This window comes from Astyanax mexicanus, chromosome 4 (assembly GCF_023375975.1).
Source record: "Astyanax mexicanus isolate ESR-SI-001 chromosome 4, AstMex3_surface, whole genome shotgun sequence".
Taxonomy (NCBI): domain Eukaryota; kingdom Metazoa; phylum Chordata; class Actinopteri; order Characiformes; family Acestrorhamphidae; genus Astyanax; species Astyanax mexicanus.
Genome location: NC_064411.1, coordinates 4,288,496 through 4,300,796, shown reverse-complemented (window position 1 = coordinate 4,300,796; position 12,301 = coordinate 4,288,496). Strand labels below are relative to the sequence as shown.

Here is a 12,301-nt window from a genome sequence, read left to right as displayed (position 1 = left end):
GCTTTTTGTTGGGCCGGTACGTTGTTGCACTTATAACTTCACTCAGTCAGCGAAAGTGAATCGAATGAGTCAACCGAGTCAGTTGATTCGTTACTCACGGTTCACACAGAGCTCGCGGAGATGGCGTCCTCAGTAGCCATGACAACAGACTCCCGGTTCCCGGTGCTCCCGGTCAGAACGCAGCAGTCCCCAGCACTCACAGCGGGAGACGACGCAGTGCACGAGCGCCGGGAAGATCAGAACACCCTCCGTGTTCAACTCACACGCGAGGTCCGGCCGAGCTGCTGCAGACAGGCGCGAGGAAACTCAGCAGCAGCAGCTCTCAGTCCGCGGAGAAGCGCCTTTACTCCACAGTCCGGCTGAACTGCCTCTTCAGAGGTTCCGCAGTAAAACTGAACTGAACGCTGCGGTTTAGAGCACTATACAGTACAATAGCACTGTAACTGTGTTATAGAGCGGATAACAAGTAAATAAAAGCGCTCCGGAGAGTCTAAACACAACTTCTCTCCTCACTTTCTCTCTCCTTCTCCTCCAACACACACCCACAGACACTCACACTCTCCCTCTTAGCCCCGCCCCTACTCGGCGCGGATTGGATAGAAAAATGTCTGTCGAGCTTTTCACTCGTATGATTGGCTGAACTGAACAGGAAATCAGCAGGAAAAACCCGCGAAACAGAAAAGGCACATGGGAAATGGAGTTCGTTTACACTTACAACGAAAAACAAAGAAAATAATACAAATACAAATACACAGGATATTTTTAAGGGTCCTACACAAGTATCTATTGTTATCTAGCTAGCAAATGTTCTCAGTGCTTTTTTAAACCAAGTAACTAATGTTATCTAGCTAGCCGATCTTACCAGGGCATTTTTAACCCAAGTATCTAATGATATTTAATTAGCCAATGTTACCAATGCTTTTTTTTAAACCAAGTAACTAATGTTATCTAGCTAGCCAATGTTCCCAGTGCTTTTTAACCAGTATCTAATGTTATCTAGCTAGTGAAGAGTAACCGTTTATTTCAATTATGATTACTTAACTTTAGCATCTATAATTACATAATCATTGTGTGAAACCTTGTATTTTATATGCATTTATATAGAAGATTAACCAATACTCACATTGTATTTTATACGCATTTATATTACTCACATTGTATTTTATACACATTTATATAGAAGATTAAACAGTAATCACAATATATATTCTTTACACATATAGTTAAACATTGCTTGATCAGGCATGTAACTAACACAGACTCTATTATATGGCAAATTAACCCAAATGATACATAAGGCATTTAACTAACACATAGGATCTACTGTATGGCGTACTAACCACGTGTTACTGACATATTAGCATATAACATATGAAATCTATTGTGTGACTTGTTTAGCTCACGCTTAAGGCATCTCGGTCGCTGCATGACCCTAACTAACAGCCATCAATCATCGACTGGTGCACTCTGTACGAACTGAATTGATACAAAGGAGACTTCGGGATGAACAGGGCGGCCTTTCTCTCTGTGCGTGTAAAGTCCTTCACCTACCAAAGCGGGAGGAGGACGCGCGCACATGGGGAGGGCGGCACTGTCCAATTCCTGAAACAATGCCACACTGTCTGACTGCACACAGTCAAGGCCAAACACTAGTGGTCCGGTCAGACACGTGAAACGGATTACTAACACGTGAAATTATGCATACTAACATGAGATGATTTTAGCAACGCCTCATCAGCAGGTTTCACGTCATTTGGGGTATAAACATGGAGTCAGATCAGAGGGCGGTCAGAACTTTTACTATTTGATGGCTGCTAACTGTCTTGTATGTACTGGTTCTCCTGAATTCAGTATTTTGTAATAAATACTTGATTTGCTTTCAACTCCACTCCACCTGTCTGCAACTCTCTCCATCAAAACGAACACGCAGGGGAGTTGTACCCCGGATGGTGGATGGGGGTAACCCATCTTTCATTTTCTTTTTACAACACTAGCAAATGTTCCCAGTGCTTTTTTTAACCCAAGTATCTAATGCTATCTAGCTGGCTAATGTTCCCAGTGCTTTTTTAACCCAGGTCCCTCGTCTGGAAAAAAGTAATATTATCTAATTTCTAGAACATAAAAAAAGGAAAGAGTCGGGTCAGAGTTCACTCACTCTCCAGCATATACAACATAGATATCGAGATGATGAAACTGTGGGTAACATTAGCTTCTGTAAAACTGCAGCAGGTCTTGGAGCTTCTGCTGCTCTCTGGCTCTGCAGATGAAGTTGGGATTTAACCCGATGCTGTGATTCGCCACCGTGTCAGCTATATTGATTTAGTAAACAAATCAGTTAAGCCATTGATGTGGAGCTGCAGTTTTTCTTGGTAAAACACAATTAAATTTACATTTCTCACCAAATTTTCTTTTGTGTTTTTTATATTTAAAGGATTTTGTTTTACATATACAAAACAACACGTATTGATCTCAGGAGTGCATATCACTGTTAGTCTGAAGCTAATGTGGTGGAAAATTATTAACTGTGTTGTAAAAAAAAATGAGGAATCTTTTATAAAGTGGTCTAAAGGAAAAGGTTTTTAGACATCGTTGGTCAAGTGATCAATGTAGCAGGAATTTGAAAAAATAAAACAGCAGCTAGATCTTACAATGCCTTTTTATTGCATATAAGTACAAGTGTATGTTGGTAAGTTAACCGAACACCCTTCACTTATACATGTTTCATTCAAATTTAAATCAGATAAAGGTTTAAAAGGTAAAAAAATTAAATTTTATGAATTAATATTACTTAGAAGTAGTGCTGGTCAATATGGGAAAAAAGATATCACAATAACGATATATATCATGATATACCACATTAATATAAATCAATTATAAATAAATTAACAAACACAAAAATGAGGGTATTCAATCTGTAATTTCAGTTCGTTTTAGTTTTTCTTTTATTTACCGTTTTAATTAGTTTCAGTTAAGGAGAAGTTTCCTTAACAATAAGACTTGGTTACCTAGCTATATGGTGATCAGTGGCGGACTTAGCAATTTGGGGGCTCAAGGCGAATTTAGCTAGGGGGCCATCAACGTTAATATGCGAGAAATAAGTTTCAGATATAACACCATTGAATGTCAAAATGGAAAATATTTATTTAAAAAAATAGTAAAAAAAGAAAATTGAAGCTTTCAATGCTAATTGTACTTTTTATATGTGCAATCAATAAACATATCTTTAAATAAAATATACACCCCAATGCCAAAAAAAGGTAAAGCAGTGTGACTGAGAGCATTTGTGTGAGTGAGTCAATCAGTAATTATTATCTAGAATTGTAACTGAACTTAATGATAAAGAATAATTATCAATCACAGCAACATGTAGAGTGAAAATATATATGAGAGAGAGAGAGAGAGAGAGAGAGGAGGCAGAGTTTGTGTAAATGCATGTGTGACAGAAAGAGAGAGAATGAGTGTGTGAGAGAGACATCTGAGTGAGTGATGAAGAGTGTCCCTGTGTGAGTGTGTGAATAAGAGAGAGAGAGAGATAATGCATGTGTATGAGAGGGAACATATGTGGGGGCGAAAGAGAGAGAAAAAGGGTATGTGACTGAATAGGGTATGTGACTGAGTTTGGGGGGAGTGAGTGTGTGTGTGTGTGTGTGTGTGTGTGTTTGTGTGTGTGAGAGAGTGTACGGCATAGGGTTGGGCGATGTCTCCTTAACTGGCAGATGACGATGCTTACATTGAAACATCGCGATGGATGATATCGGTGGCAGGGGTGTTTGATCAATAAAATACTAAAAATATTTAAAATGAATGGGCGGCACGGTGGCGCAGTGGGTAGCACTTCCGCCTCACAGCAAGACGGCCTGGGTTTGATTCCCGGCTGGGGCAACCCGGGCCTTTCTGTGTGGAGTTTGCACGTTCTCCCTGTGTCTGCGTGGGTTTCCTCCGGTTTCCTCCCACAGTCCAAAGACGGCACGTTCAGACTAATTGGAACTTGATAGAAATTGCCCCTCAGGTGTGAGTGTGTCAGTGTGTGAGTGAATGTGTCTTTTTGTCTGTCTGCCCTGCGATGGATTGGCGGCCTGTCCTGGGTGTATCCTGCCTTCTGCCCGATGCCTGCTGGGATAGGCTCCAGTTTTTTTTTATCGCAATGCCGCGCGCGCTTTCCTTTACTGAAGCTAAACTGTTTGATTATATTATGTCATATCAATACCATTTTAACGTTTTTCGTTTCTATGTTTTGAAATTCGTTAGATTATATTTTTGTCAACATTTTGGTTTTATTTTCGTTTATTATTTTTATAATAATAATAGAATTTACATGATTTAAAGTAAGTCAATACTAACTTTTACTGGTAACTAGTTACTTTTATAGTGGGGTAACTTCGTTAGTAACTAGTAATTATTCAAAGTAAGGTGCCCAACGCACCCGACGCACAATGAGCAGGCTTATTCTATTAGCGTGAATAACATGAAATGTTTAAAATTAATACAGACATGTAGAAAAAAAACGAAGACAAGCTTTAACCTAGATATAAATAATAATATCTTAATAATAGTAGAATAATAATAAATAATATAATAATATGCCAATTAGGCATATTTATAGCAGTAGGGTATTTTAATTTTATCCCTGACTCTAATTCATTTAAGTTATATACCTGATTTGATCTTTTTCTGTACAATCCCTGCTAAAGTTTTAGGTGAAGAAGACCTAAAGAAGGTCAGTGCATGTTTCTGGAAAAATGAAAAAAGTGGGCGTGGCATCGCAATGGTCCATCGCGATGTTGGGTCATAAATGACACAACCCTAGTATGGCACCTCCTCGTCCTCCTCCTCCACCAAAACATTTGGTCCAGTGGTGCTGACACACTAAAAAAGCTTTTGGAAGAGCATCTGTTTTAAGTTTAGCCACTTGGGTGGTGGCGCTTCATGGCTTCGCTCACAACCCACTTGTACACTTAATTTCACTTTAATTCCGTCTTTCACAAGCAGCGCGTTTGTGGTTCACCGGCATGGCCACATGGCATGGATGGAATATTCCATTTTAACGCGAAAGAGAGGGGGTGTGGACGGAATCTGTATTTCTTTGTAATGTATTGTGTTATCTTTGTTTCCATTTTAAACATACAAGAATCACCATTTATGAACACACTATCCGTGAATTACTGTCCAAAGGGCCCCAATTACCAGCTGTAGGCCTATGGAAAGTTTGCAGCTAGTCAAAGGGCCCCTACAGTGGGCTGCAGTGGGACGGGCCCTACGGCAGTTGCCTAGCAATGCCTCTATGCAAAGACCGCCTCTGCAAACAACACATATACAGAGAAGACGTAAAAGACTTCCTAAAATCAAACTTGGGTAAAGGGAGGAACTAGAAGAGTTTGTGATACAGGGAGGAAAAAAGGAGGGAAAAAAAAGAAGCGAGCCAGAGCTCAGAATAAAAACTGGCATAGATTTATTTTCATGTAAAACTAAGATCCAACACTGAGTGACTGTAGACAGGTGTTTCAATTTCATTGTCCAACCCCGGTATGTCCCAAATGTGTCTATAAACTGGGTATAGGATATATATGATATCTCAATAAATTTTATAAAACATATTTTCTTTTTGTTTTGTTTTTTTCAGCTCAGAAAGTCATTTTGTAACGTTTGTAATAATACTTTTCATTAATTTAAGTAATGTCTTTTTGTCCACAGATCTTTCAGACACATCCCATGTAAAAATGTCCCCAGAGCTCGTCAAGCTAGTCATACGGTTAGCTTATTAGAATAGGCAGCAGTGACTTCATTTAACTCACAATAGAAAAAAGGGCAATTCTGTTTATATTCTTTTTCCTAAAGTTCATATTAATACTTGTAAAGGGTTAATCATTTAGTGGGTGTTAACATATGAACAGCTCAGGCATGAGGGATTGTGGTAGCTGCCTACCGTTTCATACACAGCCAGTCTATCTCTGCTCTCTCCTACTGGTATGCAGATTAGCTAAGTGTCAAACGGTCAGATTGTTACCGTCATTTAATGGTCCATATTATATCAATTTACATTTGAGATTTGTAGGTATATACATACACATATTCACACATACACACACAGCCTGCTTAAGTTTACCTGTTTTTGATGTGTCCATTTTTGTAGTTCCACAAACTGTAGTTTATTTTTTTCACCTGCATATCCGATTAGCCTAAATTTTACCCTGTATATTTAATTCCAAGCGCCAGAGAGCTTTATTTTCGTGATAAATATTTCTTAAAACTGCATTGACACTACGTGTCACACGTGTTCGTGTGTGTTGTGTTGGTACATGTAGATCAGGTGCAGCAGTGCTGCTGGGGTTTTTAAACACAGGGTTCAAACACCTTTTACAAGGTAAAATTCAAGCACTTTTCAAGGCCCATTTTCAAGTTTTTGTCAGCACCTTTGAGCAAAGTGGTAAATTAATGATAAATGTGATATCTCAAAACTGCGATTCAGCGATAATCAATATATTGCAAAACTATTCTCCACACTTCACAGCGACTTTTATGTAAGTAAATAGCAGGAGTTATGGATTTATTGGTGTCAGTTTCACACAAGTTAAATACCAATGTTCTCAAAATACTGAGTATCTCAACATAATGTGTATCCAATAAATTTCGTTCCACTTCACGATTGAAAGATTATTGATCTACTGTTCGAATTATGATGTATCTGGCATGATACGTCATAAAGAAGAAAAGGAGATCCAGTCCAAAATTGTAGTTCCGTCAGATTTTATTCAAAGAATCTTCTGAGCAAAACAGTTTTTTTGGATACATCAAAAATTGAGTAAAAAGATTATTGAAAAATGAATTGAAATAAAAAGGTGAAAATAAGAGGAAAACCCCAAAGGTGAGAAAAGTTGGGGTTTCCAGAGTTCTCGGCTGTGTGAACAGGACCTGTGGCTCTGTAGTCCCTCTCGGGAGAAGCTCTCCCGCCCAACTCTACTCTTCTTCCTAGACAGAGTCTAATAAAAACAGGCATTCGCCTGGCCTCAGTCTAATGGTGTGTGAGGAGGCTCCTCACACCCCCCGGATCCTGATACTGATAAGCAGTTATTCATCCTATACGTCAGCCGAGAACTCGGTCACCCCAACCTTATCAGACTATAGATTACATGTACAGAAACTCATGGTTCCGCTGGAAAAAATCAATCATGCTAAGTTGCAAGAAAAACGGCCTTGCTTTGAGCACAAGGACACAATATACATACATTCTAAGTCACAATGTGAATCATCATGAATCGTGCTAAATGCTTGAATAACATACTGATTAAGTGAAATGCTGATTTAGTTACACACAGATTAACCCTTTAATCAATGAACAATGAACATAGTAAGGCAAAACTCCTCCGTATTCTTACACACTTGTTAATTCTTCACAAAAAAACAAACAAAAAAATCATATATTTATGTTTGAAGCCCAAAATGTGGCAAAAGTTTGAAAAGTTCAAGGGGGGGCCGAATACTTTTGCAAGGCACTGTATATAGTGGTTGCTTGAATGTATGTTTGGCTGTGTACAAAAGCTTTTGGCTAAATGCTTAAGTTGAAAGAATAGATAAGATTGCAGATCTTGCAATATAAAAGCCTTTTATTGAATCACATAGATATGAATATGAGTAAATACATAAGGTGATGTAAAACAACGATAATAGCTGGTACTGGATAAAACAATCAATAAAGTAAATGGATTAGATATTTTTAGTACCTTTAGAGATATAAAAAAAACCTTTAGCAAAACGATACCAAATAAGGAAAAGATAACAGAGTATATAACTTTAGCAACACAACACAACCAAATATCCCTGTAGATTAACTTGCAGATTTTTAATCAGACTGACTGAACCATAGACCAATGAGAAAACCAGTAGAGCAGGGGTGTCAAACTCATTTTAGCCGAGGGCCACATTGGCATATTGGCTGTCCACTGAGGGCCAGATGTAACTTATAAATGTAATAAAATGTAATAAAATGTAATATAAAATGAATGTAATTACTCCTTAATGTTAAATAACTCTCAATATACTATTTATTCAATCAAATATTACAGTTGCATGGAAAAAATGTTTGCTTGTTGCTCTATTAACATAAATCCTTTTAATTTGTCATGTTATGAAATCCAAAAACTCCATCAATCAAGAACCAAACTATTCAAGTGAATAGAAATTACATAAAATACAAGTTACATTAACTTTGATCAAAACGTTTGATACTAAAATAAGGCTTAATAAATATAAAATTAAAAATTGTGAGCTGTTAAGAACGTGATAGATTTAGCATTTCCTCAGATTAAGCAGTTCCTCATACAACCACTAGTCGGAGCTGCAGCAGCAGCAGCACAAGCCCGCAGTCTTTACTCAGTCGGAGCTACAGCCCAGCCACGGGCTACAGGGCTCAGCTCAGCCAGTCTGGAGCGTTTTTACAGTTTTTAAAATTCTTCTGTGTAGAAAATAAAGATTTTAACCCCACTAACCGAATAATACAGCTCTCTACAGTTCATCTTTCAGCCCAAGCAGCTAACAGCAGCAGTTCAGAGCAGAGTCACGGAGTCACTGCTGGGATTACATTATAAACAGGTCAGTTAGCGCGCTGCTAACCTCAGGATGTTTATAACTACGGAGTTTAGAACACACCACGGCTGCAAGGTTAGACTGTTGAAGGCTACTGAAGACTAATTAAAGGCTATTGGAGGTTATTGAAAGGGTTATTGGGGGCAGAAATCAGTAAAGGCTGGTTAGATAAGTGATTCACGTGCTCCTCCTTTGCTGAGGTGAAACTGTGACTAGCGCTGTCACAGTGATGTTTATTAACGTCATTAAAACAGATTTTGTCAGCTATTGTCTTATAAATATTTACACAGAACTTATATCTCTTCTAAAAAGCGTTTATTTTGGTCAGTAACACTCTTCGTAACACAAAAGGCATACCGGTCTTTCGCCTTGAAGCACAGCCGTCCGTCTGCATCAGCTTCTCTTTTTCTGGACATTATGGGATAAACGTTTGTATGTCTCAATTCCACCCGCGAAGTTACGCCTTCCCTCCGGCAGGGTTTCCACATCAATGACTACACTGCCGTGTAGTGGCAGTAAGCCGTAACTTCGCGGGTAATACAATCGACAAGCATTGTGGGAAATGTAGTTTTTGGTCAAAGAACGCTTCTGACCTATTTATTATAGACACTAAGATCTTACAAGCTCTCGCTTGGATGTGGCCACATTTGGCCCGCGGGCCTTGTGTTTGACACATGTGCAGTAGAGGGAATCAAGGATCCTGCAGTCTTACTGCTGCATAGCCTGCTGAGTGTTGCTTTCAGTATGGAAACTACAGCTAGACCGTTTTTTTTTTTTTTTTTTTTTAACTCTGAAAAAGATTTTGTTGGCCTTTTGTTGCAAGCTAAGAATATTCTCTACTCCTAAGAATACTCTACTCCTTTAAACTACAACATCTAAATTTTAAAAGACTAAGTAATGCTAATCTAACATCTGGAGCAAACACTGGCAGTGCCCTCGCTCCAACTACAAACTACAAACGTGGAGTGGAGGAAAAAATAAAGAAAGTTTTTATATGTAAACAATTGAGAATGTGTTAAGGCTGTAAATGACATAAGTTGACCAAATGATCATTTCCTACTTATGGCAAAGCATATTCAATTTTTAAACCTAAAAATGTCCCAGAATGATAAAATCCTCACTTTTGTTTATTATTAGTTCTAAAGCTAATGCTGAGATTTAATATACGATTTTACTCTGAGCTAGCATCATCGCTTTACTATTTATTCAGCATATCACTGAAAAAATTGTAAAAATGTATGTTCCTAGTTTATGCTGTTAGTGGTACCATTTATGATTCTGTGTGTAAAAACTTCTTAAAACACAACACTAAGTGTTGAAGAGCTCTGCAGGCATTAACTAATGTAGGTATACAAACATACATAAAAACACAGCATGAAATTCAGTAAACATCATCTCTGGATAAGATTCATTTTTCTGAACCTGTAAAAAGCCATTTTTAAATGAAGTTCTTGTAACAGAGTGAAGATTTTGTGCATGATGAGGTGTTTTTGGCTGTCTGAAAGATTTAAGGTTTGCATTTTTTATGGCAGAGGAACAGATTTGGGATACTTTTCTATCTTTTGTGAATGCACTGATGTAATATAAGTTCACTCTGTAAAGTAAAACTCTTCCCACAGTCTGAGCAGTGATACGGTTTCTCTCCTGTGTGAATGCGCTGGTGATTTTTGAGATGACCCTGTTGATTAAAACTCTTCCCACAGTCTGAGCAGTGATACGGTTTCTCTCCTGTGTGAATGCGCTGGTGTTTTTTGAGATTACTCTGTTCAGTAAAACTCTTCCCACAGTCGAAACAGTAATACGGTTTCTCTCCTGTGTGAATGCGCTGGTGTATTTTGAGATTACTCTGTTTAGTAAAACTCTTCCCACAGTCTGAGCAGTGATACGGTTTCTCTCCTGTGTGAATGCGCTGATGCTGTTTGAGATGACTCTGTTTAGTAAAACTCTTCCCACAGTCGAAACAGTAATACGGTTTCTCTCCTGTGTGAATGCGCTGATGCAGTTTGAGAGTACTCTGTTCAGTAAAACTCTTCCCACAGTCTGAACAGTGATACGGTTTCTCTCCTGTGTGAATGCGCTGGTGATTTTTGAGATCACTCTGTCTAGTAAAACTCTTCCCACAGTCTGAGCAGTGATACGGTTTCTCTCCTGTGTGAATGCGCTGGTGTATTTTGAGATTACTCTGTTTAGTAAAACTCTTCCCACAGTCGAAACAGTAATACGGTTTCTCTCCTGTGTGAATGCGCTGATGCAGTTTGAGATTACTCTGTTTAGTAAAACTCTTTCCACAGTCTGAGCAGTAATACGGTTTCTCTCCTGTGTGAATGCGCTGGTGATTTTTGAGATGACTCTGTTGATTAAAACTCTTCCCACAGTCTGAGCAGTGATACGGTTTCTCTCCTGTGTGAATGCGCTGGTGTTTTTTGAGATCACTCTGTTTAGTAAAACTCTTGACAGAGTGCTGATGTTTCTCCATGTTGGGACTTGGCTCCATCTGTCTGTGAAATGTAGCAAACAATTTCTGCGTTTTCAGGAGATTCTTCTGGATGGCTTGTGCTTCACCTCTTTCAGCAGTTTAACACTGCTCTTTATTAAATATCCTGGTTGTTTATTCTGGAAAAACAAAGAAAAAAATTTTTGTGTATTAAAATAAAAGCAGGTCAATTAACCAAAAATAACTACCTACATTAGTTACACTATATGGAGAAAAATACTGGGACACCTTCATACTACAATAAAGGCTTCAGTACTTTTATCCCATTATAAATTCACAGACATTTTAATATGTAGTTGTATCTTGACTGTCAGCAGGCTGCAGCTGCAAAATGTATGTAGCAGAAACACTGCTGCTGTCCTGAGCACTGAATACAGTGTTATACTACTACTTTAGTAGTATCACACTTTACACTATAATCCATACTACTAAAACTTGAAGCTCGGCTGCGCTCCGGTCCACACCTAGAACCTCCCGCTATGAAGCCGAGCGGAGCGCAGTGCGGCCGAACCGAGTTCCTCGATTAGGCTCGGCCCTGATGCAGAATTTTAGATTTTAGATGCAGAATGAGCACCCCTGATGCTTCCACAAGTGATTAAACAGGAGAGATAGTTGAGGGAGGCAGGTCTAATTCAGTGGTTCGGCTTTCAAAGGTCTGATAAACTTCAGCTTGCTCCCAATTGTGCCGGAAAGTGGAGTTGACTAGCAACGGTAATGCATCTAATCTGTTCCACCACCTCAAGCAGTTTCACTACACACAATATCTTCCTTATTCTGGCTGAAGCACTTATGTAGTTTATGTTGTATCTAAGTTATTTATAGTTGATATAGGATTGTTTATTTGACGGTGATATCGTGTTCCTTTTATATAAATGAAGGCTTTCTGCATTCTTTATCCTGGATGAGGCACTTTTGTTTTGATCTGTTAAATATGTTTACAAAAGGATAAGAAGCTCTGCCTCTGTTGTAATGTAAAGTTATTTATATTGGTAAAATGTAAATAGGTTATTGGTTTGTGTTTGACAGAGATGTCATGTTTTTATATTGCTACATGCAAATAAAGGTGAGGATTAATTCATTCTGACCATTTTTTAATTTCTAAAGTATTATACAGTTTTTTATGAGAGGAGGCTTTAAAGACAGTAATAGGTACAGATTTCCATTGCAGGGATTCCTAACAGTTTTTCTGAGGCCTTCCAAATATTTATATCGATATCGAAATTATAT

General features: G+C 38.4%; 4 protein-coding genes and 1 long non-coding RNA gene across 8 annotated transcripts in view; 2 read left to right on the top strand and 3 right to left on the bottom strand.

Moving 5' to 3' along the window:
* Positions 1–12,301, top strand: part of LOC125801378 (zinc finger protein 239-like) — a 337,284-nt gene that overhangs the window by 84,482 nt on the left and 240,501 nt on the right. The window lies entirely within an intron of this gene.
* Positions 1–12,301, bottom strand: part of LOC111196713 (zinc finger protein 271-like) — a 237,921-nt gene that overhangs the window by 91,939 nt on the left and 133,681 nt on the right. The gene's annotated exons all lie outside the window — the stretch shown is intronic.
* The window catches only part of LOC125801290 (zinc finger protein 239-like), a 311,844-nt gene that overhangs the window by 171,109 nt on the left and 128,434 nt on the right, over positions 1–12,301 (bottom strand). The window lies entirely within an intron of this gene.
* LOC125801376 (zinc finger protein 239-like) overlaps positions 1–12,301 on the bottom strand; it is a 311,842-nt gene that overhangs the window by 171,109 nt on the left and 128,432 nt on the right. For 2 of the 4 annotated variants that reach the window (XM_049477997.1, XM_049477996.1), the window contains one exon: positions 6,728–11,193. In XM_049477997.1, the coding sequence (XP_049333954.1) occupies positions 10,136–11,074 (939 nt within the window). In that variant the 5' untranslated portion in view covers positions 11,075–11,193 and the 3' untranslated portion in view covers positions 6,728–10,135. Of the gene's footprint in view, positions 1–6,727; positions 11,194–12,301 lie in introns of those variants that run through there. The other 2 variants (XR_007438681.1, XR_007438682.1) reach the window with 2 other exon arrangements.
* The window catches only part of LOC125801615 (uncharacterized), a 168,493-nt gene that overhangs the window by 78,498 nt on the left and 77,694 nt on the right, over positions 1–12,301 (top strand). The window lies entirely within an intron of this gene.